Genomic DNA, 27480 nt, shown 5'->3' with positions numbered 1-27480 from the left:
TTAAGATTTTATTTATTTGACAGACAGAGATTACAAGTAGTCAGAGAGGCAGGCAGAGAGAGAGGAAGGGAAGCAGGCTCCCCGCTGAGCAGGGAGCCTGATGCGGGGCTCAATCCCAGCACCCTGAGATCATGACCTGAGCCGAAGGCAGAGGCTTAACCCACTGAGCCACCCAGGCGCCCCTCAACTTAGCTTTTATAACGGTCTCATCACTCACACTGCTATTCAACATACTGTCAAAGCAGCTCTGTAGCCTGCTTCTTAGCAGTGACTGAGGCAAGTTACCCAACCTTTCTATCCTGTAGAATATAGGGATGGCGCCTATACATTGCAGGGACATTAAGATTAAGGATAACGTACACGAAGCGCCTAGGAGTGTATCTACCTTACAGAGGACAGCTACTATAACAATTTTTATTACCTGCTTTGAGTTCACGATTCTGCCACATCCCTCAGTCCCCTAACATCTTGATGACTGAGTGAAATGGACCTATCTCCTGCTCCTGCTTCCCAAGCCCTATTGGCCACTACTGCTGATCCTCCGACTTAAGCTCTCTGCCATCTATTTCTGGTGTCTCCAGGGCAAGTCTCTGAACTTCCTCTGACTGTATTAATTCCCTGATCAGAAAAAAATAATGCTCATTACTTGTCAATTCAATGATCATCTGATAATCGCCATGTTAATTCTTGCTTGGAACTGATCTAATAAGACCACAAATGTAACCACCTGAGTTAATGGACTTTTATCTATGCTTTTTTTTTTTTAAGTACACTCCATGCTGGGTATGCAGCTTGAACTCACGACCCTGAGATCAAGACTTGAGCGGAGATCAAGACCTGAGCAGAGATCAAGAGTTGGGACGCTTAAACAACTGAGCTACACAGGCACCCTCTATAACTTTTTTTTTTTTAAAAAGCACAAACATGATTGTTTTAAACATATGGTCAACTACTAAGAATTCACAAAAGAGCTGCCTCTCTCAGCTCTCTTCACACCTTGACTCCTATACCAGCTCAACTACTCAATTCCTACAGTTCATCCAGCCCTCGTGGATAGCAGTCTACATTATGTAAAAGGCCCCTCATAGAAACAAGTAGCAAAGAAAACGATCTGTACAGTTTTCTGCAGTACAATGAGATGCTCGACATGGCTCGGAGATGGGAAGGGGCACGGAATCTACACAGGGAGGATGGTATTGGGTCATGACTAGTGGCCCCTTCTGAGGGGACAGAACTACATCCAGACAGATAATTACTGGAAGGTTGAAGGGGCGGGGGAAGGCACGAACGCATGTAGGCACTGTATTGTGCTAAATACTTTATTACATTATTTCACGGTCTAAGGATTACTTCCATCACCAGGTGAAGAGGCTGAAATGCAGAGGGGTTAAATGACTGGACCAAGGCCAAACAGCTAGTAAATGGTAGAGCTAGAGCCCCAATTATAATCCTGCTCTTCCATTCGGTAACTCAGCCCAGAAAAGCATTCACCCCTGGGCCAAGCAGCAGGGGAGGTAAAGTGCATGCTCATCTACACAACAGCTTAGCTGGACTGTTTCTCTTCCACCGTTGGGAATAAGTGCAAGATAATTCACCTCTAACATGTAGTTAGCACCCACTTATTCCCGTTGGTAGAAGAAAAGCAGTGTTTCCTACATTTTAACGTGCATACAGGCCACCATAGGGTTATCTTGTTAAAAATGCAGATTCTGATTTGGTGGGTTTGGGTTTGGGGCGGCGGGGGGGGGGGGGGGGGGGGGGTGGCACCAGAGATTCTGCATTTCTACCCAGCTGCCAGGAAATGAAGAGGACTCTGGTGCTTGGACCAATCTCAAAACAGATTATGCTCAGTGGTCCCCAAACCAGTTTGACCATCAGAAGACTCATCTGGGAATTATTTAAAAACTATAGATCACTGCCCCCCACCCTCCACCGCTCCTGGACATTCAGGAGTGCATGGTACCGTCTACCTCTAATTCTGTAACTCAAAGAAATGCAGAACTATTAATGACAGGAGCTAAAGTAAGCATCCACTGAGAACACAGCAAACGTCTAAGTGCTTTACACATTAGCTATTTACCCCTAAGCACCACATTATCAGATGGGTAACTTATAACACCATTATTCCTACTTATACATGAGGAAACCCACACAGCCCGGGACTATCACTTGTCACTTGTCCAAGGTCAGTCAGGGAGTAGCAGAAGAGGGTTTGTTCAAGACTGAGACGATCTGATTCCAAAGAGTCTGTGCTCTTACACACACTACTTCATGCTGTTTCCCACATTACCCAATGGTAATGTCAACAGACACTCTTTGAACAAATAAATCCAAATGGGTCATCTCGGAAGATGTCACCCTCGGAAGGTTTTGCTCTTATTCCTCAGATGCTGCCATCATTCAAAACACTGCCACCGCTGAACGAAACGATCTAAGAGCTCTCTATCTGCAACTGAAAATACCTTCAGAACCTCCACCTAGGACTTGAGACATCTTTAACGGGGATAAAGGCTTGTCTTTTGCGCATCAATTTGATTTTCTGACAACCGAAATCAGGAAAAGCCAATCCAAAGAAACCTAGCCTCAGATCAACTAGGTATTTTTTTAAATTTAAAAAAAAAAAATTCAGGGTTAGGTATTGAAAATGTTTTCCTTATCTCTTATCTCTGTAGCTGATTCCAGATGAGAATTCTTTATGTTTTGCGCAATGTCTGTATCACCACAGCCAAAGAGACTATTTTGAAGGGCAGTACTCATTTGGATGCACAGATTCTGTTAGATTTGTTTAAAAAAAAAAAAAAAAAAAAGCCTCTGTCATTCCAAAAGAAACACATTTGCCCTTCACTAGCAATATGAACGCGCAGCATATGCTCAGAATGACTGTCTTGGAGCAGGCAGTTTTCCTTTCTGCTGCAAAAGCAACTGTTTTGACTCTCTTTCAGATTTTTTTTTTAACATAAGCAGTGAGTTTTCTGTATACACGCCCAACCCCAGAAAAATAAATACGATCATCAGGCATTAGCGAAGCATTTAGCTGCAGCAGCATCATAAAAGGCTCCTACAAAGGCAACTACATACCCAAACTGTGTGCACAAATATCCTCACATACAAGGAATGAAAGGTGCACACAAATACTACAGGGAATTAGACTATAAGAAGATATAATTTCTACATCTAGATGAGCTCCTTCGGTAAACGAACACATGCTCTTTCAACAAAGAAAATATTCTGCAAATTCAGAATGATTTACGGATTTTTAAAAAGCAGGCATTAATGCAGATCAGCACAATTCCATATAACCAACCTCTCTGCTTGAACTGGACTCCCCACACCTTACTGAAGTCACCATTTCCCTGTGCCAACTCCCACTCCACCACCCCCCACGCACACCCAGCTCCCCACCAACCTCACAGGGGTTCCTGGGCTGGTCCATGGAATCTGATGACATCACTCTCTCTTCCTTCCTGGAATTCTAAACCCTGCTGCTCTCCCCTCGCACACAGCTACCATCTCCATGGCAACCTCACCTCCTCCTGCTTCCCTATTGGCTTCATGGAGCAGGATACACAAAAAGGTTTTTCCGTTTTCCCCCCACCACCCGCCCCAAAAGAAAATGATGCTTTCAACAGGAACCTGAGCTAAATTTAGCTACTTGGGATTCAGAGTCCTATGACTAAGAAAATACAGAGAACCTTGTCCTTCCTGCTTGTCGCGTCCTCAGCCCCGCCCTGGAGTGGCTGCTTCACCTCCTTGCCCCCAACCCAAAAGCCCAATGGCAATACCTGCTGAGCATCGAAACAGCTTGACTGACCCACATATAAGGCTGGTGTACACAGAAAATTCGTACACCCACCTCTCCTCCCAGGGGAGAGGGCAGAAAAAGAGAACAAAAATAAAAGTATGCACCCGTCAAAAAAAAAAAAACAGTTGGGACATTTCATGTGCAGAGCATCGGACTTCTGAGATCCGGAGCCAGGGACTGGGAACTCCATGCCTAAAGGCAGAAATCGCTCAGCTCTCACAGCTGGATTCTCTTGCTATTTGCTCGGTATTATTTCCTCCACCAGAGGAAACACGCTAAGCCTGGAACCACAAATCCTGGGTCCCATCTGCTATTCCAGGGACTGACCCGCTATGGAAACCGGAGCAAGTTCTCACATCCCTCATCTAAAAGCAGCTCCCACACAGGGATGTTGTCAGAATTACTGACAAAATTCATGTAAAGTAGTTTAAGTCCCTGGGCCAAAGGGACTGAATAGAGAGAGAGTAAGCTGACATCATTAGTAGCAAATTCCTGTGGATATTAACAGAAATTAATAAGCCCCAGAGGAAGAACATGAACTTCTAAAAAAAAATGATCCTTTCATGAGCATAGATATACCACAAAATATGCGTAATTTCTTGAACCACAGACAGTTCCCCCAACAGTGTCTATTTCTGGTAAAATCCAGCTTTACTCACCTCATACACCAGCCAATCTGTGACTGGTACTCAACTGGGGAACAAGCCCTACTCGTTCCCTGCCTAGTTCTAACTCTGATTTTGAACTTGCTGCTCACTCTCCCTAAATGATGACTAAACAGGAGCCAGGGCTTCATGTTCCAGCTCAGCTCCCCACTGCTTATTCTAGGAAAGTAATTTTTTTCTCAGAGCCATACTTGAGAGCTCCACACGGAATCAACCCAGTGCCTCTGTCCTGTATGACTCTGAAGGACAAAGCATCAATTGTAACCAAGTAGGAAAGGCTCCAAGCAGGTCAGAGCACTGTAGTATGAAAGGGAGTGGATTAAAATAAGACACACCCAGGAAAACTATATTTTTGGTTTGCAAGGCAAAGACTCAGCTCCAGGGCACCAACTCTGCAGTGAAAAAATAGACAGCAAAGAAAATGATTCTGTATAATGAGAAACAGTCATTTATCTGAAACAGAATTTAAACAATCTAGAACATTTAGCAAAGTCAAAATGCCTACCAGTTATCTGAGAGGCATCCAGAACAGGCTTTACAAAACTGCTGTGGAAAACAGCAAAGGATGCAATATTTGCTAATAAACTGAAACTCACATTCCAGGGAAAGGAGAGGGAGAAGGAACTCAGTCTGAGTAGCCCATCCTTGAGATACGTGCTTTCCTCTCTCAACTTTTCTGGACTCCTAACAAGTCATCTGTGTGTGAAACCCTTGCTGTATACACCTTCCCAAGGTCAGATGGTTCCACCAGCTATGATGAGCTCTCTTCTAAAAGACCTTTTTACACTCAAAGTCAAAAAGAAGACCAGTCACCTTCTGCTACAATGGGAAGACACAGCACAGCGTCCAAGATGCCCATCAAATCCACGACTGAGCTTGGTTCATGCTAGTGATCGTTATGAAATCCACCCACAACAGCCTCGGCTAAGTGGGCCGCTGCAAACACCGCTCTATTCTGCTCATTTCGTTCATGTGAGCATTGGTGCCCTCGCGATGTCCCGGGGAAGCCTTACAGGGCTTGTCATCCATTCTCAGGATAAAACCGAACAACCACAAGTGGTACACCTTCCTACCTCACTTTGCAAACAGGGAAACAAAAGTTCCAGAGATATCAGCGTGACCAAGGTTATATAACACAGTCTTTAATTTTTTAAAAAGCCAAGATTCTAACCCAGATCTGCTGGACTCCGAAGCCACTGCTTTTTCTACTTGGCCTCCTATTTATAGACAGTTGGGGCTAGAAAGGAACATTTAAAAATCATTTTGTATCTGTGTTTTCTTAGGTCATCAATAAAATGTATCATCAATATGTTGCTTGACATTAAGATCAAAATTATACTTTCACATATTCCTGAAAGTATTAAACCCTAATCAAGCCCTCAATACTTATTAATTTATTATTCTAATCCTATTATTCTAAACTTCTGGACAAATGGCAATGATTCTACTCAGATCTTTTTAAATGAAAATTGGCTTGAGAAATTACATGCTGAAGTGAAAGGACAAAACTTCAGATAACATATTCTGGAATTTAATTTTATGATATTTGAGATGAACAAAATCACCACTCTCATAATGGTCTAGTCAGAATATCCTATCGCTGCTGGTTTTAATCCATAAACCCTAATGCAGTCAGGATCTATACATTAGATTTATGATTTCTAAATTCTGCATATAGAACCAGAGCATTTCAAAGTATTTCTCCAGGGATTCCACTAAAATTAAATCAGCTGATTAGAAAAACACGCTAAAAGAGGCCAAGGTCATGTGTCTGGTACCCATGTGAACCAGTTAGCATCACTCTCGCCTACTGCCACAATATGCACCCTGTTGTAAATATACACCCCTGGTTTTAAGAAACTAATGCAAAGCAACATTTCTTCTGAAAAAAATTTTTAAACACGTTATCTACTGATGTCAAATATTATAACTGGCTTTTATTCTTTAGAAAGTAAATACTGTCTTTCAGAAAATATGCCCAATTGTTCATCTTTTCTTTCAATATTTACTGTGTACCTACCCCATGCCGGTTCATAGTTTCGAAAGGCTGGAACTGGAGGACACGGAGTTCAGTGTAATATGTGATGTGGCCGAGGTATATTTAGGTACAGAGAGAGTACACAAGAGCAAATGGCTAACTCTAGAATGTGTCCTTAAGAATGAGCTCCAGGAGTTCATTAGGTAAATGAAGCAGGTGAGGGCCTTCCACGAGAGCAAAGATTTACAAAGTCTGATCATAAGACAACACAGCAGACTTGGGAGAACTTCCAAGTATTTTGCTAGAGCCAGGTTAGGAATTGAGAGATATAGCCAGCTGAGAGAAGGCAAGGCAACATCTTTAGATTTTCTACCTCATCCAGGTGAGATTTTCCTAAAATGCCTTACTTCGAGTTAGACTTCCTTTGCAGGGGAGGGGATTTCCATGCAGAGAGTTTTTTTCTTTATAGCTTCCGTGATAAAAATAAAAGTCAATAAAACACTTCTGCATAGCAAAGAAAATCATCAACAAAATGAAAAGGCAACCTACAGAATAGGAGAAAATATCTGCAAGTCATGCATCTGATAAGGGGTTAATATCTAAAATATATAAAGAGCTCCTACAACTCAATAGCAAAACAACAAACAATTCAATTAGAAAACGTGGAGAGGATGTGGACAGACATTCTTCCAAAGAAGACATACAGATGGCCAACAGGTACATGAAAAGGTGCTCCACATGACTAGTCCACAGGGAAATGTAACAAAACTACAATGAGGTATCACCTCACAGCTGCTAGAAAGGCTAGTATCAAAAAGAAAGAACAAGTGCTAGCAAGCACGCGGAGAAAAGGGACCCCCAGTGCACAGCTGGTAGGAATTGAAATTCATTCAGCCACTATGGAAAAAAGTATGGAGGTTCCTCAAAAAATTGAAAATCGAAATACCATATGATCCAGCAATTCTACGTCTGGGTATTTATCTGAAAAAAATAAAAACATGGATTCAAAAAATACCTGCACCGCCATGTTCACTGCACTGCAGCACACTTGTAATAGCCAAGACAAAGAAACAATCTAAGTACCTATTGATAGATAAGTAGATAAAGAAAATGTGCATATATACAATGGAATATTATTCAACCACAAAAAGAAGGAAATCCTGCTGTTTTCAACAACATGAATGGACCTTGAGGGCATTAGGCTAAGTGAAATAAGACAGAGAAAGACAAATACCATATGATCTCACTTACATGTGAAACCGGAAGGGAGGCAAGGGAGAGGCAAACTGAGAGACACAGAAAACAGATTGGTGGTTACCAGAAGTGGGGTATGGGAAGTGGGCAAAATGGGTGAAGGTGGTCAAAAGGCAAAAATTTCTGGTTAATTAAGACATGAAGACGTACACCATGAGGACAACAGTTAAGAATTCTACACTAGATACTTGAAATTTGCTAAGAGTATGGGTTTTTTTCCCAAAGTTTATTTTTTATTTTTATTTTTTCTTATTAAGTAAACTTTATGCCCAACATGGGGCTTAAAGTCACGACCCCAAGATCAAGAGTCCTGTGTTCCACCAATTGAGACAGCCAGCACCCTGCCAAGAGAGTAGATCTTAAAAGTTCTCATCACAAGTGAAAAAGAAAAATGTACAATTTTGTATGGTGATGGATGTTAAGCACTTACTGTGGTGATTACTTCACAATATACACAGATATTCAATCACTATGTTGTCTACTTAAAGCTAATATAATGCTATATATAACAACTATATCTCAATTTAAAAAAATAAAGGTCCAAATGAGGTGTTTCCGTCTGAAAATGAAGCCTTTAGTAGTCGGGAACCTTTAATGGAGAGGCTCTTCTGTCTGTAGAGTAAAATCCAAATTTGCTGCCCTATGAGGCAAAGTTTCCTCCTTCGTCTCAGAGAACTGGTCTGTAAACTCATTGGGGCAGTTTATTCACCAATTTTCTTTTTCCACTGATGTTTAAAACTTAGTATGTTGAATAAGTGACAAGGAAACCTATATGAGTAGAAGGAGCATCTTCGTGCCATACAATGCCCCAAACACAGAAACGTGCAAGTTTATGGACATAGCCACACTCCGCCAGCTTTGACAGGCGAAGGGTAAGTACATGCATAGGGGAAACGCTATCTATCCGCTGCAGCCATCACTGCACAAAAGCAGAATCTAATTTTTAAGCAAACTTTTTACTGAAGTGACTATATATATACACAAAGAAATGGGAAATGGACAATGAATTTCCTCAAAGTGAACCCACCCACATAATCAGCAACTAGGCAAAAAAAATAAATAAATAAAACCCACTAACACAATCAGCACTCTAGAAGCCTAGCTCACACATGTCCAAAGTCATTTTTATCAGCCTACAACAATGACTCTAATTAACACCATAAATTCACTCTGCCTGTTTCTGAACTTTATATACATGGAATCAATCACACATCATACACTCTATCATGCTGGCTTCTTACAGTCCCCATATTTGTGCAACTGCTCCATTTGTTGAAGACAGCAATGGTTCCACCCACTGCCATCACTGCGGAGTACTCCACTGTATGAATGCATCACCGTTTACTGAAAAACATTTCAGTAATACTGAAAGGCATTTGTATCACTGACCACTTGGAGCTACTACTAAAAAGGCTTCGATACATTCTTATCCATGTCCTCTGGTACACCGGAGTACACGTCTGTTGGGTATATACAGGAATAGAACTGCTGACGACTGGGCCCACTTTGGCAGATACTGCCAAACGCTAGTTTTCCACACTTGTACCAGTTTACACTCCCACTAGCAGTGCGTGAGTGTTCCCGATGCTGAACAACCTTGGTGATGTCCACCTTTTCCATGTTAGCTGTTCTGGAGCTGGCGTAGTAGTATCTCACTGTGGCTATCTGCTTGACTCTGATTAATGATGCGGACTACTTTTGGGGCATTTAGATATCACCTTTTGTTAAGTATCCAAATCTTTTGCCTATTTTTTAACTGGGTGGTTCTAAGACTGATAGGACTTCTTTTATATACTGATTTGTAGGAGTTATCTATATATTCTGGATACCAGCCAGATACCTGTACTGCAAATATCTTTTCCTAAACTCTATGGTTTTGTTTGCCTTTTTGCTTCCTTAATGCTGTCTTTTAATGAATACATATTTCTAATATAATGTAGATAATCTATCTTTTTTTTTCCTTTATAGTTAGTCTTTAGGTCCTGGTTGAAGTAAGTATCATGAAAATATTCTCATATGTTTTCCTCTAGAAAAGAAAATTTTTTTAAGACTTTTTATTTAGGGGCACCTGGGTGGCTCAGTCATTAAGCATCTGCCTTCGGCTCAGGTCATGGTCCCGGGGTCCGAGGATTGAGCCCCTCATCGCATTCCCTGCTTGGCAGGAAGCCTGTTTCTTCCTCTCCCACACCCCCTGTCTGTGTTCCCTCTCTCACTGCTTTCTCTGCCAAATAAATAAATAAAATCTTTTTTAAAAATTATTTATTTATTTATTTGACAGAAAGGGGGAACGCTAGCAGGAAGAGTGGGAGAGGGAGAACCAGGCCTCCTGCTGAGCAGGGAGTCCAACGTGGGCGTCAATCCCAGGACCCCGGGAACCATGACCTGAGCTGAAAGCAGACACTTAACGACTAAGCCACCCAACTGTGCCTCCTCTAGAAACTTAATAATGTAGCATCTAAAATGTATATTTTTGAAATTCCCAGCATATCATGTATGTGTATATAAACAAATGAGGTTTTCTTCCACCAACCAAATCAAACAATCTATGAATTGAGCAAGAACACACTAAATTTAAATTCATTAAGTACTTCTTCTGTGCCAAGGACTGTCCTGTGCTACAAGAGAGATAAACGTGATATGTAAGATCCCTGTCCTAAGTGAATATTAACCTTGGCTAATGATATGATATTCAGGTATTAGCTGTGAGGATTCTGACATCAGAGCTCAAAAACAATAACTAATCCTCCGCCAACCTGAGCTATCCAAGCAAATTTCTATTTCAATAAGGAACAGCAGGCCAGAGGCATTACGTGATTACTGCTACTCCTTCTTCAATACACATATCTAAAAAGCATATCATTTACCAATTTTCAGAAGAGTATACCTAAGATCTGAGTAAGATAACAACTACAAAGTCAGCATTTTATAGCTCAACTACCCAAAAGAAACAGCTCGATCGGGAAATTATGCAATTCTTCCTGAAATTTAAAAAAAAAAAAAAAAAAAATCCTCACTCTAGCTTGAGAAGAGTGGGGCAGAGAAGGGAAAAAATATGTATGTATACACACATATTCTCACACACCCACAAAACCCTACATTTTTTCCTTAAATGTTTTCCAATTTTCTTGCCCATAATTACTTATCCTTTTTCTTCCTGGTCTTGGAGAGAGAGGTTACCTTTAAAAAAAAAGAAGAGCCAAGCTTAAGAAAGAGTCTCAGTGAGATAGGAATCAAATTATTATGACCCTTTTATGAGAGGTAAATTTAGGAAGATCAATTCTGAGATGAGAAGTTGAAGCGGTAAAACAAAAGAATAGTCATTAAACCAGTTCAGATAAGCAGAGAGTTTTTAAACCAGAGTCACCGAGTTTTCTCTATTCTCCTATTTTGTAACAAGCCTCAAAATAGAATCATGCTACTCTTCCAAACATGTAGAACAGGAGTGAAAAGAACAAGTCTGCTCATTTTAGAGGTCAAAGTAGACCAGATGCTTCATAGGTTGGGTTTCTAAGCCTTAAGCGTATTTTCTGAAATAATGCAAGAGTCCATTAGTACAACTTAAGGGATGACCTCAAGCTAAAATAGTTTACTACTTTGTTTATGAGATAAAAAGAAAAGAAGTCTATGACATTAAAATTCTTTTATCTAGAAAATTTTCAAAGTCAGTCATCTGATCCAGAATAACAGGCGAATGCTTGACCAGCTACAATTAAGCTCTTCAGCAAGAATCGTAATTTCCCACGGTATTCATTCATTCAACCAACTTTTACAATGTGTACACTGACTATGGTCCCATAGCCTAGGGACCATGTGTAACAGTGTGAAAAACTGACACAGTCCCCGCCCTCATGAAGTCTGTGGACAAATTGTGGACAAAAACATTACACCAAGTAAGTATCTAGTTACAGATCATGATAAATACTAAAGAAAACTCAGGTAAATGTACGTTAGGTGAAAGGTAGCCTCCTTCAGAAGATGACCTCTAACTCACGGAAAAACAATGTCTTCCTGGTGATCCCAACCAAAGACGTCTGGCTGAGACACCCTTAGCAATTCCAGCTCATTCTTCCAGTTTCTAAGACTGCCTCCCCCTCCAACCTCTCCCTTCCTTCTGAATGTTGTCAGTACTCCAGCCGATCAAGATTTCACGGTCCCGCCTCCCTGAACTAGAAACTGCAACTGAGGGCCTCTCTCCACGCAGTACTGACAGCACTGGGCAGTCTTTGCAGCAAGCGTGCCTCCCAAAGACAGCAGGGAGCTGCGCAGGCCAAGCGGCCGTCTCAAGAGCCCCGCATGCAACCTCCTTGCACGCCGCCGCAGAAGATGAGCGGGGGCCTCTACCTGCCCCTGAATCAGAGCCTCTGCCTTTCTACCGTTTCAAAAGCGGCTCTTGTACAACTGCTTATGGGTCTACAATTATCCCAATAAAATACTCGATTTTTAAAAAAGCAACTTGCAGAGTCTCAAAGCCTCTCTGTAAACAGTAACTAAATGGTTCACCTCCGTCCCTTCTCCAGGACCAGCTGTTCGTATATCAGAGGCATGAAGCCAGCAAGCCTAAAAAGGGAAGAAGACAATAAAGTTCTAAACAATCTTTAAAAAAATTTCTAATCACTGCATTTGCCTTAGAAAAGAATTTTTTTCTGAGAAGAGTTTCGGACTTCTATGTTAACTCGGAGTGCGAGAGAACACATACTGCCTTTGGATCCAGAATGTCATGGACCGAAGCCATCTCCAGCGCTTACTGGCTGTGTAACACCAGGCAAGAGCACTTTTCTCCTCTCCTGATGGAGTTAAGGCCACAGAGCATTAAGTGAGGTAATAAGTCTGATATTGGCAAATAATAGCCAAGACAAACAAACACACCTTAGCCGCCCTCTCTCCTTCACGCCTACAGGGGGATTTTAAAAAAATAAAGGTAAGAGGGAAGATCCTACTGGTAAGTTGAAAACATTATTACAAGCAGCTAATGGTTAAAAATACCAACTAATTCTCCATTAGCTTCAATGCCATATTGCTAAGACTCACTCATAAGAAGGACAACTATGTGATCTAGCTCTAAGAAATCCCAATTTTAAACACTGATCCATTATTACCACTAACATCAGACTATCTCAGAAATTCAAATATTTCCATTTCCCATTTCCCAACTGTATCTCCCAATCTCACTATCAAGAAACAGCACAAAAACTGTTCACCATACAATATATTCCACACATTTGACTCAAAAAGAAAGGGACAAAAAAGTGATCACCATACTTCCATGAGGGCAAAAGCAGCACTGAAAGTATGGACAGATCAGAAAAACAAACCTAGGCTGCTGGGAACTTATGCCTACCTAGTATTTTTCAATATTCTATCTGAATAAATTCACATTTTTGCAACAACATGGATACAACAGCCAAATGAATCAGAATAAAACTACAAAGACCCAGATAAAACCCTGGGACCACATTCTGCAACAGCAGGTAGATCCCAAAAAATGAGATTCAAACATTAACCATACCCTCAAGTCTAACAGGCATTTGCACCAAAATATGAAGTTAAATTTATGCATCAACTATATCCCCAGGGGAGTCTGGAAGGCCCCTAAGAACGATTCACTGTCCCTGCAGTACAGCCTCACCAAAAATCCTCTTTTAACCTATGCAGAGCACCTGCAAGAACTGAGAAGCTAGCCATATTTAGCAGACATCAGAGCACAGAACTGATGCTCCTGTGGCAACGACGCTGGAATCTGAGTGCAAAACACCTTTCTATTCTACTGGATTTAAAATCATCATCAAACTCGCTCTTTGGCACACAACCAGAAAGGGCCAGTGATTCTCAGTTTATAATATAAACAAATCACCCATTTGCAACATTCTGAACCTTTTGGAAAGAGTACAGTGCGGGGGGGTGGGGAGGGGATATGGAGAGAATGAATGAATGAATGAATGAATGATGGCCTCATTTTCCAAGTCTGCTTCACATTCTCATGTTCCCAATATCCACTGCCAGCAAATACCTCCCAGGTCCAGGAAAAAAGCCTTTCAGCATCTGCCTTTAATTTAGCCATTGCACCCTCCTCCTCCCTCCCCACCCCCCTCTTCCTTCTTTCCCCTCCCCCCAGCTCCCACCCCACAAGCATTAGGGAGGAACACACAAACATATATACATAAAGTGCTGCCAGCAAACAAATGGAGAAGAGATTAGAGAAGGAAGGGGACGAGGACGTGAGGATGCAGAGGTAGACCAGACAGGAGGAAAGGGCAGTTGCCAGAATGAGGTCCGAAGAGAACCCAAGATGGCTGCCCTTGAGCTCCAGCAGGCAGGGCTGTTTCTGATTAGGTGAGTACAATTGCAGAGCTGCACAGGAAGTGCTCGGGGGGCCCTCTTGGTCTGCCCCATCCCAAACACACTGAAAACCTTTGTACTGTAGCAGGCCCATCTGGAATCAGTTAGGACCAAGCTCCTAGCAGGCCTTTCCTATAAAAACATAAAATGAAATGAAAACTCCCTAAAATCACTATGCTGAGCTTTCCCGCCTACAACTTTCTCAACCCTTCCCCCCAAATCACCCTTCAGATCACATTTCTCCATCTCCCATTCTGGGGTCACCTCAAACAAAAGAATCCTATAAGAACATGAAGCATTCAGAGAGCTAGCATCCTCCCTGGGCCCAGGAACTCCCAGAAAATTACAGCATTTGTGCAACTAAAATAGCTCTTTACACAATTTGGGGAGTTTTTAAGTGTTATTTTTAGAAATACAAAGTGGCCTACTTTTTTCTGCATTAAATGAAGCATATCCTTTATGAAACTTTTTTGTCTTGTAACATCAGAGTAGAAAGAGTAGAGAGACACTGTGGGATAGTTCTCCTAGCATTCAAAAGGGAAAATGTTTTCCACTCACATTCCTAAGTGAAATTGCCAGTATTTCCTTCTGCAGGAATTCGATTTTTACTGATGCTTTCTATTAAAAAAGAGAAAAAGAAAAAAAGACTTCAGACTTCTCTGGTAAACGCCTAGACCTAAGATCCAGGAGATCAGGAGAACAGTCTGGATAGCCATGAAGTACCCACGTGGCTAGGAATAAACCACTTAAACCTTTCTGGATCTCTCTTTTTTTCACTGGCAAAATGTGGGGGTATAGCAGACTCCCTAAGATTATTTCCAGCACCACTACCTCCTCAAATTCCACGCACCTAACAAAAACAAAGAGTACATGCACAACTAGCCACCAGCTTCACCTGGGAATCAACACTTCAAAGCAACTGGACCACCTGGAAAGGAGTGAGGTGTGTGGTGGCAGAGAACGGGCAGAGCCTGTCAGCTAGTACACTCTATAAGCCACAGCCCCAGTGTTCGTATCGCTTAGCGACAGCAGAACCACGGCAGGGGATAAACTGTTTAAGGGCAAGTACCAGGCTAGTCTTCTGGGCCCCGCAACCTAATCGGAGAAGTACAGCACAGAGACCTGGAGAATTCAATTCACAAAGAAACCACTGAAATACGACTATGCTCTTTGTACTTAGAAGTTTCTTACTCATTTAACAAATATAACAAATATTTATTGAACCTACCAAGAAGGCTAGATTCTCTGGGGACTACAGGGAAAAAAAAGAAAAATAGAATCTACCCTATCCTCAGGAAATGTCTCATCTACTGGACAGACACGGAGCTGCTCAAATATAATTTTAGTTCAGGACTTGATAACTATGAGGTAATTTAAAATCCCTGACTGCCGCTTCCTCCGTGTACCTCATTCTCTTATCTTCTTGCGTCTGTTAAACTCTTAGGAGGGTTCTAATAAATCTGAAAATTATCCAAATTATTTCACCACGAAATTTAAAGGCTGGCATTATAAACTGCCTAAACTTATAACGTGGCTCATGCAATGCTGAGTAAGTTTCTATCCGCAGAGTGAGGGGCGGACCAACAAACACCGGCCCGCACGCAGCAGCTGTCACCAGCGCAGGGGCAACGCGATCAGGAGCAAATTCTTTTTTTTTTTTTTTTTAATTTTATTTATTTATTTGACACAGAGAGAGATCACATGCAGGCAGGGAGGCAGGCAGAGATTCTTGACCCTGGGCTGCGTGCTAGGGATTAAGAACCAGCAGAGCAGGGAAAAGGTTCACGGTTAGAAGGGTTATTTTGTCAACCCCCGGGCCTGCAGCCACGCCCTCAGCCCCAGCCAGAAGGGCCACAGTACCTCAGATGACAGGTAAGGTCTTAGGTAAGAGGTCAGAGTGGGCAGTACCCACCTTTATCACAGGTCAAGGTCACTGAGGTTTCCTTCATAACTAAAATGGGTCACTAGCGGGGATCTAGTTCTTAGAGGGTCTGTTTTGCCATTTCAGATCTGGAAGTGGAGAGAAAAACCATCCTGTAAAACTGAGACCACTTGCCTAATCTCATATCCTAGCTCACCTGAAGGATGAGGGGGCTGCTTCCCCCGCGCCACTGCATGCGATGTCTCACTCTGCGCAGGCTCCCTAAACACATAACCCCTGAGCTGAACGTGCCCCCTCCCTCAACTGGCGGGACTTCAAAGGTATTCAGAGAGAAGCACAAGTCTCTGACATGCGCCTCCAGAAACAGCAGGGTCACATTTCCTCCCGGCCCCCCACAAAAGCCGAAAAGCCGAACCGGGCCCGGCCCACTCCCTGAACACAAGCGCATTTCAAATTAGGTACAGACAACTTGGCAGCTCAGCTGAGTCCCAAACCAGCTCTAAACAAAACCGGACTGGTCAGGATTCTTCGTGGCCAACAGCAGCAGAGGGGCCAATGCAAACTCTCGGCCCTGCCAAAGAACCGCAGTCTTTCCCTTAAAGGGAAAACACCAAGGTACGGGTTCATGTGCGTGTACTTGGGAGGAGAGAAAAGGAGGTTTTCAATGTTCCGAATTTCTGCCTTCAGTTTACTTTATTTCTGTAAATTCCGTCTCCCGTATTTGCCCTCCTCTAGAACAACACCAGCATCGCTGCAGGGTGACATAAAAAGCAAAAACTCAGCAGAAAGCTGACCATCGTCCAGACACATGTCACCAAAGGTGTGCGTCCTCAAGGAGAGAATGGAGATTCACCCTTCCTCACGGCTACTGCTTAAGGGCACTTTGGAGACTTCTCCCAAAGATCCTTTGCCTAGCTCCTCACCTTTCCCTACTGCCTCTTTCCCTTTCTCTGACCCTGTCTCCCCTGCCACTGCAAACGCAGAGTGGGCGGGAGTCCGCCGCAGTGCAACAGCTCACTGTGCCCTGATGCAAGCAGCTGGAGGGCAGAGACGCTGCCCTGTACAGGGCAGGGCTGCGCCAACGACCTGCAGCACTTCTGTTTGTGAAGCCTCCAACCATCACAGAACGGTACTTTTATAAAACACCATAAAATGGATTACGAGGAAAAAACTGGAATTTTAAGAAACAAAGACATACAAAATACAAGCCCAAACTTGTTATCATTAGATTTGACACTCACAAACTTACTCTGTCAAACTGCTATAAGTTTCTCAGTGCTCACGGTCAATTTCTGTACTTATCTTGCAGTGAACTGGAAGAAACCACTGTGGGAGAATGTAGGTCTACACAGAACACCATGATTAGCCCCAGCATAGTGAAAAGACAACAAGCTTTGGTGCCACACAGGTCCAGGGATGAATCCCAGTTATGGCTTTGGACAAGTTATTTAATTTCTCTGAATCTTAATTTCTGCATGTGCAAAACAGGAATGTAGTATCACCAAATACTTTGCAAGGTTATAGAAGAATCAGGAAAATGTAATAGCAAGGAGCCTAACACAGTGCCTGAATTAGAACAAGAATCCAGTAAAATAATAACTATCATTATCAGGTTTCTCCAGATACTTCCTTTCACCATTCTCTTTTATTCCAAAGGCAATTCGAATTCCAGTAAATCCTAACCTTGAGAGTTAGTATTTTCATAGCTAATTACAAAGGCAAAAGCCAGACCTATGATCTCTCATGGTACTTATTGTCCTTTCCCTTTCGGTGTCAGAAAGAATGAAACATTCCTGGTGTGCCAAAAATGCATTCCTATTTGATTTCTTTCTCTTTTTTTCTTTAAAGATTTTATTTATTTATTTGAGAGAGAGAGATCACAAATAGGCAGAGAGGCAGGCGTCGGGGGCGGGGGGCGGGGGGGGGGCTCGATCCCAGGACCCTGAGACCAAGACCTGAGCTGAAGGCAGAGGCTTAACTCACTGAGCCACCCAAACGCCCCTCCTATTTGATTTCTAGTGTTTACTGTTTAAACCAAAATATATTCCACTTGCATTTATAGTCAAACTCTTACCAATCACCAGTTCTGCTGTCATTCCAGTTTTGTTATGTTTTACTAAATACTAAATAACATGCAAGAAGAGTTTTCATAAATTATGTAGAAGACCTGCAGATAACAAAAACAGGTCGCCCCAGTTTCGTCAGAATTCTAGTTTTTCCCCCTCCCTCTGATGTGCTGAGGCCCTTCCTCACAGCTGTTCTCAAAAATCTGAATTTAAGTCTCAGCTCTGCCACTTTACAACCCCCATCATCTTCAGAAAGTCGCATCCCCTTGTGGGGCCTCTCTCTTTTCTGGCAAATGAACCCCCGGCTGGATCTCACCCAGGTTCAACACTTTCAACACAATCCATGTCAGAGTTCCCTGGCTCCTTTCATGATCCGTACCTTTCTACTGTGAACAATTCCAGCAGCCATTCTCCCGCCCTGTAATCGGCTGCCCTAGTCTCTCCCACCAAAGACTCCAGCCACCACCACCGCTCGTCTTATTTCTCATCAGTCCTTCCTTTCTTTTCTCAACCAAGCACCCTCAGTCAGTCACCGGGAGAAGGCAATTCATTCCACCGGATCCTCCAGGATCTCCAACTCCCCTCAAGCCTTGATTGGTCCTCTTACAAAGATCTCTCTGGGGGTATTCACAGCATAAAGACTATATGGAAAGCCACAGAGAATCCAGTCTAAAACTTTCTACCTAACTATAGTTCTATAAAGAAGCTGTATTTATAATTTAAAATGACAGAATGGGAAAAGATATTTGCAAACACATAACTGATTAAGGACTAGAAACAACAATATGTAAAAAACTCTCAAAACTCATTAAGACAACAACCAACCCAGAATATCTGGGTGGCTCAGTCAGTTAAGCCTCTGCCTGCACCTCAGGTCATGATCCTGGGATGGAGTCCCACATCGGGATCTGCTTCTCCCTCTCCCTCTGCCCTTTCCCACTCATTTTCTCTCCCTCTCTCTCTCTCTAATAAATAAATAAAATCTTTAAAACAGAGACAACAAACCACCCAATTTCTAAAATGATTTAACAGAGCCATCATCAAAGACATATGGATGGGAAATATGCAAATGAAAAGATGCTCAACACCATTAACATTTAGGGAAATTATATTTAAAACCACAAGAGATGCCATTACATACCTATGAGAAGGATTCAATATTTTTTTTTTAATTGACAATATCAGATAGTGGAAAGGAGGTGGAGCAACTAGAACTTCGTCATACATTCAATGCTGACAGGAATGCAAAAATGGTAAGCTACTTTGGAAAACAGTTTGGCAGATTCTTAAACATGCTTAAGAAATGACCAACAACCCTACCCATAGGTATTTACCCAAAAGAAATTAAGATACATGCCCATACACAGAGAGAGAGAGGAAGGAAGGGAGAGACAGAGACAGAGATGAAAAGAAAAGAAAAAAGATGGGACGTCTGGGGGTCCCAGTTGGTTAAGCTTCCAACTCTTGGTTTCAGCTCAGGTCATGATCTCAGGGGTCATAGATCAAGTCCCTTGTTGGGCTCTGTGCTGGGCATGAAGCCTGCTTGGGATTCTCTCTCTCCCTCTGCCCCAATTCCCCACTGGCATGCTCTCAAAAGGGGGAAATACACACACACACACACACACACACACACACACACATATACGTGTGTGTGTGTGTGTATATATACACACATATACATACATACAAATATACATACATATACATGTATGTATATATATATTTCTACACAAAAACTATAAAACTATATACAAATATTTATTGGACCTTTATTCATAATCCTCAAAAGCTGAAAACCCAAGTGTCCATCAACTGGTGAATGGACAAATTGTGGCACATGCATATATAAATGTCAGTAATAAAAAGGAACAAGTTACTAATCCATTTATATGACATTTTAGAAAAGGCAAAACCATAGAAGAAATCAGATCAGTGACTGCCAGCAGCTGGGGATAGGAAGACAGCTTGACTACAAAGAGACCTCTTTATGGTAACAAAGTATTTTATATCTTGACTGTGACAGTCCTTACATGACTGCACTATGTCTGTCAAAATTCACAGGTATGTGTATCTCTCAAAAGGAAGAACTTTACTGCATGATGTAAATTATACTTCAAAAAACAAACAAAAAACACAAAGTCTCCCTCAAAATATAAGAGCCTCCTACCCCCCCCCTTCCACCATAGAGGAGTCAGCTAAGGAGGCAGGTGGAGCAGGAGAGAAAGAATTATAAGGAGGCACAGGCCAGCAGGACCACAGACTAGGTCACAGAGTGTTTGGGGGAGCTGAAGGACTGTAAGAAAGCAGGAAGGCCATATGGTAAAACAGGTCAGAGAGCCGAGTGGCGGAGGATTCCAAGTCATGAGGAATGCGGTACAGAGGTGAAGGAGACAACTTCTGTGGCTGGAAATCGGTTACACCAAGCAAATTAACGAAATAAGTAAATGTACCGAGGATAAAAGGAGTCAAGTTTTTCCCTACTTGAGAATATTTTAAAAACTGGAAAGAGGCTGGCTGGACTTAAGATGGAGTTATCAATATGAATTCCGGTTTTATTATCTAAAACTCAGGGTTTTACGGTATAAAATCTATAATATACATACATGGATATATATAATGTATATAATATATATGATCACACACATACAAACATCACATGTGTGCACACTCACATAGGAATATAGAAATAGTCACAGATGTACATATATATGGTGTGTATACATATATACATATGTATATTTTCTGTCTGCTGAGAGAGCCTAGAGGCAGTGACACCCCAGCAGCAATGTGTACACCTTAGCACCCAGATTTTGGTTTCTAATTACTATGCTCCATTTAAAAGAAGCAGAGCTCCTTGGAAATGGCTGATTCCAGGGCTAGAGTGGGAAAAGAACAAAATAAACTTGGAAAATCTTGTGCCAGCAAGTCAAGAAATGTCTCATGAAGGATGGGGTCAAGCCAAAAGAACACAGGAGCCAGCAGGAAGCAGGTCCCATTGGCTAAACTGGCGAAAGCTAAAGATCAGAATATAGAATTTCAACTTACTAAAAACTATTGAAGAAAACAAGAATCCATGAATCTCTGCTGACAGAAATAAACAAATGAGAAGAGAAAACTCTTCCTAATGGTGGAATGCCAACTAATAAATACAGATAGACTGACAGAAACAGAGAGTCACCACCTGGCAACTGTCCCAGGAAGGAGTGGTCAGTGGCTGCTAAGGCTGTGAGGCAGAGGTCTGGGGAGCAACAGGATCATGGTATAATCTCAGAATATCTTTGCACAAGATAATAATCAGTAACAAAGGGAGAAAGGGTGAATTTGATGTGGAGAAACCTGACAAACGCCAACTTAACCAAGTGATCAAGGCTGACATCACAGGTAACGGACAGGTAGACATCAACTGCCTCCAGGTGACACACTAAGGGCACAGCATATTCCTGACAAAAATGAGATGACGGCTGTCATGAAGAAACAGATGGACCCAGATCTAGATATTTCAAAATCTCAAGGACAGGAAAGAAATGCAAAAACTCAGAACTGTTCCAGACTGAAGGAGTCAGAGGAGAGGATCCTGGACCAAAACAGAAAAAAGACATCACATGGTCAGCTGGCGAAATGTTCATGGGCTCTGTGGATAGGTGGTGACAGTGCGCCAATACTGCTTTCCGGATCTGGAGCGTGTATCCAGGCTACGTTAAGACAGTCCTGCTTGGGGGAGTACACACTGAAGTGTTTCCCGGTGAAGAGATCAGATCCGTGGCTTGCTCTCACAAGTCAGGAAACAACAATAGACGATGCATGGATGCACACACAGAGTGACGGGGCACCTGCGTGGCTCAGTCATTAAGTGTCTGCCTTCAGCTCAGGTCGTGACCTCAGGGTCCTGGGGTAGAGCCCCACATCAGGCTCCCTGCTCAGCGGGGAGTCTGCTTCTTCCTCTCCCACTCCCCGGCTCATGCTCCCTCTCTCAAGTAAATAAATAAAATCTTTTAAAAAAGAGAATGTGAGAGGACAATGGAGCACACACAATAAAATATTAACTGGGAAATACGAGGAAAGGGAAATAGTTTCTTTGAGAGTTTTTCTTGTTTTTTTTTATTGTTGTTGTTGTTGTTTAGTTGTTTTGACACCTCTTCTCTAATTGTAAAGTTATTTCAGAATAAGTAATTGGGGAAAAATAATAGCCCTCCAGTGCCAGGTAGTGTGCAGGGCACAATACCTTTATCTTCACCAAAAAGCTGATTCTAAAGCTCAGAAAAGTTAAAATCTGTTCCAAGGTCCTCCAGCTAACAAGTGCTGGACCCACTCTGAGGACCCAATCTAATTTCAAATTTGAAAGCCTTCCATCTTCTACTGCACCACACTGCCTTGTTCCACAAACAGCCAACCACGGTGTACTAAGGGACAGGCCAACACGGGTGCTGACCACTGAGGACGTAAAATGAATCAGGCCATCCCTGCCCTCAAGGAATGCAGCCTAACAGACACGCAGACCTATCAAGTGACAAAAAGATATAAGGCCATGGTCAGCCTTTACTTCCGTAGGGAATGTTGGCCCTCACTCCATCCTAAGTTCCGAGTGACCCATCGGAGGGTCACGATTTGCAATGTACAGGACAAATAGACCAAGGGCCACCATGGAATGTATTTCAGTCATGTGAGTGAGAGGTCCCTGTCTAACAAACACACACACACATGCACACGCGCACGCGTGCACACACACACACACACACACACACACTCTCTCTCTCTCTCTCTCTTTCACTCCTCCAAGGTCTAAAAAGGGGGATGGGGTAATACTAGGGTTTTTGAGGAGTCCCAAACTGCTATTACCCTTACGTTAAATCATCTCCAGAGGTAGTCGCTGTTTTGTTTGAAGGCGTCCTCTTCTGGGAAGTAGTGGTTGTGGTGGGATTAGGACTATTTGTCCCAATTCTGACAATGGATTCCTGCCAGAAGTCATACTCTTCATTTCTAGTGGTTTTCTCCTCAAAGCAGAAAAACAACTATTATTCATGAAAAACAGCAAAGGTCTGAAGCTCTACCAAAGCACCAAGAATCGGGTTTACTTGGCTCACTGCTTCAATGACTCTGAAAGCCAAATTTACCCCCAGAGGAAGTAGGTTTTCCATCAATTAAGTGTAAATTAAGTGGGCTTTTTTCCGCTTATAAACCAACTGGGGACAAGGGGATACAGTGCCTCTTGGTGCTGTCCTGAGTTTTGCAAACAGCTTGGGTTCGGACGGTACGTCGTCATCTCAGTGAAGGGAAGGAGACACAGGCTACAGAGTGACAATGCAATGGCACACCTGACCATCACTGTCTCCAGAAAATGTTCAGTTCTACAACTGAGACAGACAAAGAGTGCTATGGAACATCCTAGAAAGAATATCTTCTGGACTGGGGTGACAACAGGGAAAGGTTTCCTTAATAACAGAACACCAAACAGCTGAGACCCAAGTAACAGGAGAGGATTAACCTAAATTCGCCAGGTTTGTGAACTCATGTGGGTTTTACTTGGAGGCAGATTTTCTGAGCAGGCAGGTAAAAAAGTCCTACGAGAAAAGATGCAGCCAAAGGCAAAAAGGGGAAAGAAATAGCAAGCGATTGTGCCTTGCTGAGACATAAATACCAGGAAAGAAGCCTGTGGAAGGCCTTTGGTAGCAGAATAATAAATGCTTAATTGTCACAACAACTCAGCGATGGCTATTATTAGCTCCAGTTTACTAATGAGAAAAGTGGCCGGGACAAGGTCACACAACAAAGAAATGGCAGATCGGGGGTGCCCGGGAGGCTCAGCTGGTTAAGTGCCTGACTTGCGATTTTTGGCTCAGGTAGTGATCTCAGGGTCAGATCAAGGCCCACGCCGGGCTCTGTGCTCAATGGGGAGTCCACCCGAGATTCTCTCTCCTTCTCCCCTCACTCATGCTTTAAATAAGTAAGCAAATAAATAAGTAAAATCTTTTTTAAAAAATGGCGGATCGGCCATAAAAACCATCCTCTCTGTTTCACTCCCCTCCGTTTTTCCCAGAACATAACTTAGTTCCTCGGATTCCCAGACAAATCACCTTTTCCCTGGATAGCCAACCCTTGGTATCTAACACTTTTAAAATCCAAACACTCACCAAAGTTAATTTTAGCTCCATTTAGAAGTCAATCCCTCACTAAAATTTGGTGTATGCACTTTTCTAGTGTTTTCACCAATGTGGATTTCTATTAACGACAACAACAACAAAAAAAATTGTTTCCCCCTGATGCTGCAGAGGCCCCAAAAGTTGACAGCTGCACAAAGACATCAGCCCACACAGAAGTCCTCGTTCGCTCTGTAATGCACAACACATCAGCATCTACTTTAGCTGGCAGCAGGAAGAGACAGGAGTTAGGACCCCACAATTATCCCTGCAGAGAAGCACACGAAAGGGAATGCAGGCATAAGAGCTACAATAATGGTAACACAAATAGCCATCTGCACTTATAGCCGGTCATGCCAAGAGCTTTTAAACACCCACATCCCTAATGCCTTCCTCTCCCCCCATGCAGGTGGGCCCATTTCTCTCCATTCTTCTCCAACCCACGTAATTCCAGAGGAAGAGATAATCCGCTGCCAGAGTGGGAAGCAAAGAAAGCTGCTATACTTCTGTGCACAAAAGACCACAAAGGAAGGGTCCTAACTGCCCTCCCTGTGCTCTATCCATTAAGCCAGTATTTCCCTGTTTCTTCTACTGTCTAAACACATGGAAATGTCGCTCCTGCTAACCCCCAGGCCTGGTCCCTGCCACCCAAGCTGCTCAGGCTGGATCGGGTGCCCTCTCCCCGATCTCAGTGCTCGCTCACCTTTCCCACTGCACTCACCACGTTACACCTCTGCTCAGCCTCAGTCTCCCCTCTCTCTACTGAGGCTCCCAAGGGCAGCGACTGTCTCTCTGCCTTCCCCAACATCGGGCATTCAGGCGCTGAGAAGGCTTATGGGGCTCATACAAGAAGGACAGACTGAAAGGGGAAGTGGGCAGTGGGAGAGGAAATGGTTGGAGAGTAATCTGAGGTCTGAGGATCCAGGATATCGAAATAGAAATCATGGTACAGCCAACTCACTGGACCAGTATGTTGAGCACAACATTTACATAAGAAAATCATCCTTTAAGAGTCGCTAATAATTTGCAACAAAAGGTAAATCGGAGAGTATCATGAAAAAATTAAAAACTAACCATAGTTATTACTAGTGTGACGTCCCCCAAAGCAGGACAGCAGTGAGAAGGACCACAGCCTACGAAAGCACCACAGCCCTCCCACCCAGCTTCAGTTCTCACAAATAGCTTTTAAGCTCTTTTTTTTTCCCCTTTTCTGGAAACTTTTTTTTGCCTCCCACATTCCCTTCCCCTTCCCCCTCCACTCTCCCAACAACCTCGTAGGGCAAACAATGAATGCGTGCAATACCCAAGAAGCCTCAGAGCGACACGTGCCCCCAGTTCTCCTAAGTTCATCCTAAGAGCTGCTGGCACGAGGAGCACTTTTTTCCCAATTTTAGACTTCATCTGGGTGACAAATGTAGCCAAGAAGTCCTCAGCAAGGTGCCAGGAACAAAGGAGGATCTCAAACACATTCTTGGGGGGCACACTTCCGGGTTGCCTGCCAGGCTTCCAGGGGCTCTCCCGGCCTCTCATCCTGCCGCCACTTCCTTCTTCCCCTGGGGACAGCCACTCTCCACTCTCCCTTCCCAAGTGTACTTGTCAAAACCCCACAGAACCTCACAGAAAGGTAAGATGGGGGAAAGGGTGTGATAAGGTCCTGGGATTCTTTCAATTTAAACCCTTCATTGTACTTTTCTTTGGGTTGTTTTTTGTTTTTGTTCTTTTCCTACTGAAGAAAACTACATCATCACTGTGAACAGGTGCTGATTTTTACTAGGATTTTACTTCAAATTACTGCCGTATGATGTCTAAGCTGAAAAGAACCTCAGAAAAAATTTCATCATATCCCCATATTTCACAGATGGAGAAAGGCCCAGAGAAGTTAAGAACTGCCTAACTACAGTTACACAAAGAACTCCCCAGAATCTCAGATCCTGAATGGGCAAGAGTTGTTACCTAATCCACCTCCAGAATCCAACACAGAGTACAGCCTTAATAAATGGCTGGTAACCGGAATTAAATGAACACAACTAATAGTGGAAAATTGAGGACTATGACCCACAATGTCTTACTTCAAGAACAGGGTTTTGGGATGGCTGGGTGGCTCAGTTGGGGTTAAGTGTCTGCCTTCGGCTCAGGTCATGTCATGATCCCGGAGTCCTGGGATCCAGTCCCACATCGGGCTCCTTCCTTGGCGGGGAGCCTGGTTCTCCGTCTGCTGGGCACTCCCCCTGCTTGTACACACCCACTCTCACACTCTCTGACAAATAAATAAAATCTTAAAACAACAACAAAACAGTGTTTTTTCATCACATGTGACTACAAAGCTGGAGTCTCTAGATGATAATTCATGGGGGGTAGGGGGACAGCCGACCCCATGGAATTCAGACTCTCCCTCCTCAACAACTAGGTATACTTCCTTTATCTCTGACACCACCTTATAATTCCAACCTCTATATGTTCTAATTGCTCTAAAAATCATGTATTTCTAAACTGATTTCCTAAAATACCCCTTCTCTCACACTCAGAAAATCTTTTATCTTCAATTACTTTTTTCCCCCCAAGTTTTTTTTAAATTCCAGTTAGTTACCATATAGTATAATATTAGTTTCCATGTACAATTCAGTGATTCGGCACTGCCATACGACACTTGGTGCTCATCAAGACAAGGGCTCCCCTGAATCCCGATCACCCATTTCACCCATCCCCCTGCCCCACTCCCCCATGGTAACCATCAGTTTGTTCTCTACAGCTATGAGGCTGTTTCTTGGTTTGCCTCTCCCCCCCCCACAACGTTCATCTGTTTTGCTTCTTAAATTCCACGTATGAATGAAATTGTAGGGTATTCATCCTTCTCTGATCTTCAATTACTTTCTTAGTGACTATCCTCTTTGGGTTCCCTCCTTATACTTTAACTTGCCACAAACTACAACTATCTTCCCTCGTGCTTCCCTAAGTCAATAGTTCTCAACCTTGGCTGCGTATTGGAATCATCTGGGGAAGTTTAAAAGAATATAAATTCCTGGGCCCTACCCTCAGAGTTCCTGATTTAACTGGCCTAGGTGGGGGATGGCCAAGGAATGAAATTTTTTTAGAAACTCCCTAGGGGATTCTAATGCACAGCTTACTAACGTAGAGAGCCTCTGCCTACACCCTCAGAAATTCACTTAGTCCATTATATACCCTAAAGATAACGTGTTGTTCTGGATATGCAAAATCTTAGACTGAAGACATATCAAAACAACACCCTTAATTTACATCTGTCATATTTAGTAAAGAGGCCAGTGATGTTCTATAAATCACTAATTATAATGAATGGCCAGTATCCTGCTAAAAGACTATGGAGGAGACAGAAAAAGCTACACT

The 27480-nt window shown here is 42.9% G+C and overlaps 1 protein-coding gene across 19 annotated transcripts in view; it reads right to left on the bottom strand.

Annotated features, from left to right (window-relative positions):
• Positions 1 to 27480, bottom strand: part of RBFOX2 (RNA binding fox-1 homolog 2) — a 271821-nt gene that overhangs the window by 203986 nt on the left and 40355 nt on the right. The window contains exon 1 of one of the 19 annotated variants that reach the window (XM_032346431.1): positions 3407 to 3562. The exons of 17 other annotated variants lie outside the window; for them this stretch is intronic. In XM_032346431.1, coding sequence (XP_032202322.1) covers positions 3407 to 3448 — 42 coding nt within the window. In that variant the 5' untranslated portion in view covers positions 3449 to 3562. Of the gene's footprint in view, positions 1 to 3304; positions 3365 to 3406; positions 3563 to 27480 lie in introns of those variants that run through there. One more of the 19 variants, XM_032346430.1, reaches the window with a different exon arrangement.

Source organism: Mustela erminea, chromosome 6 (assembly GCF_009829155.1).
Source record: "Mustela erminea isolate mMusErm1 chromosome 6, mMusErm1.Pri, whole genome shotgun sequence".
In the NCBI taxonomy this organism is placed as follows: Eukaryota; Metazoa; Chordata; class Mammalia; order Carnivora; family Mustelidae; genus Mustela; species Mustela erminea.
The sequence above is the reverse complement of the archived record's forward strand: the minus strand, read 5'-3'. Positions and strand labels throughout refer to the sequence as shown.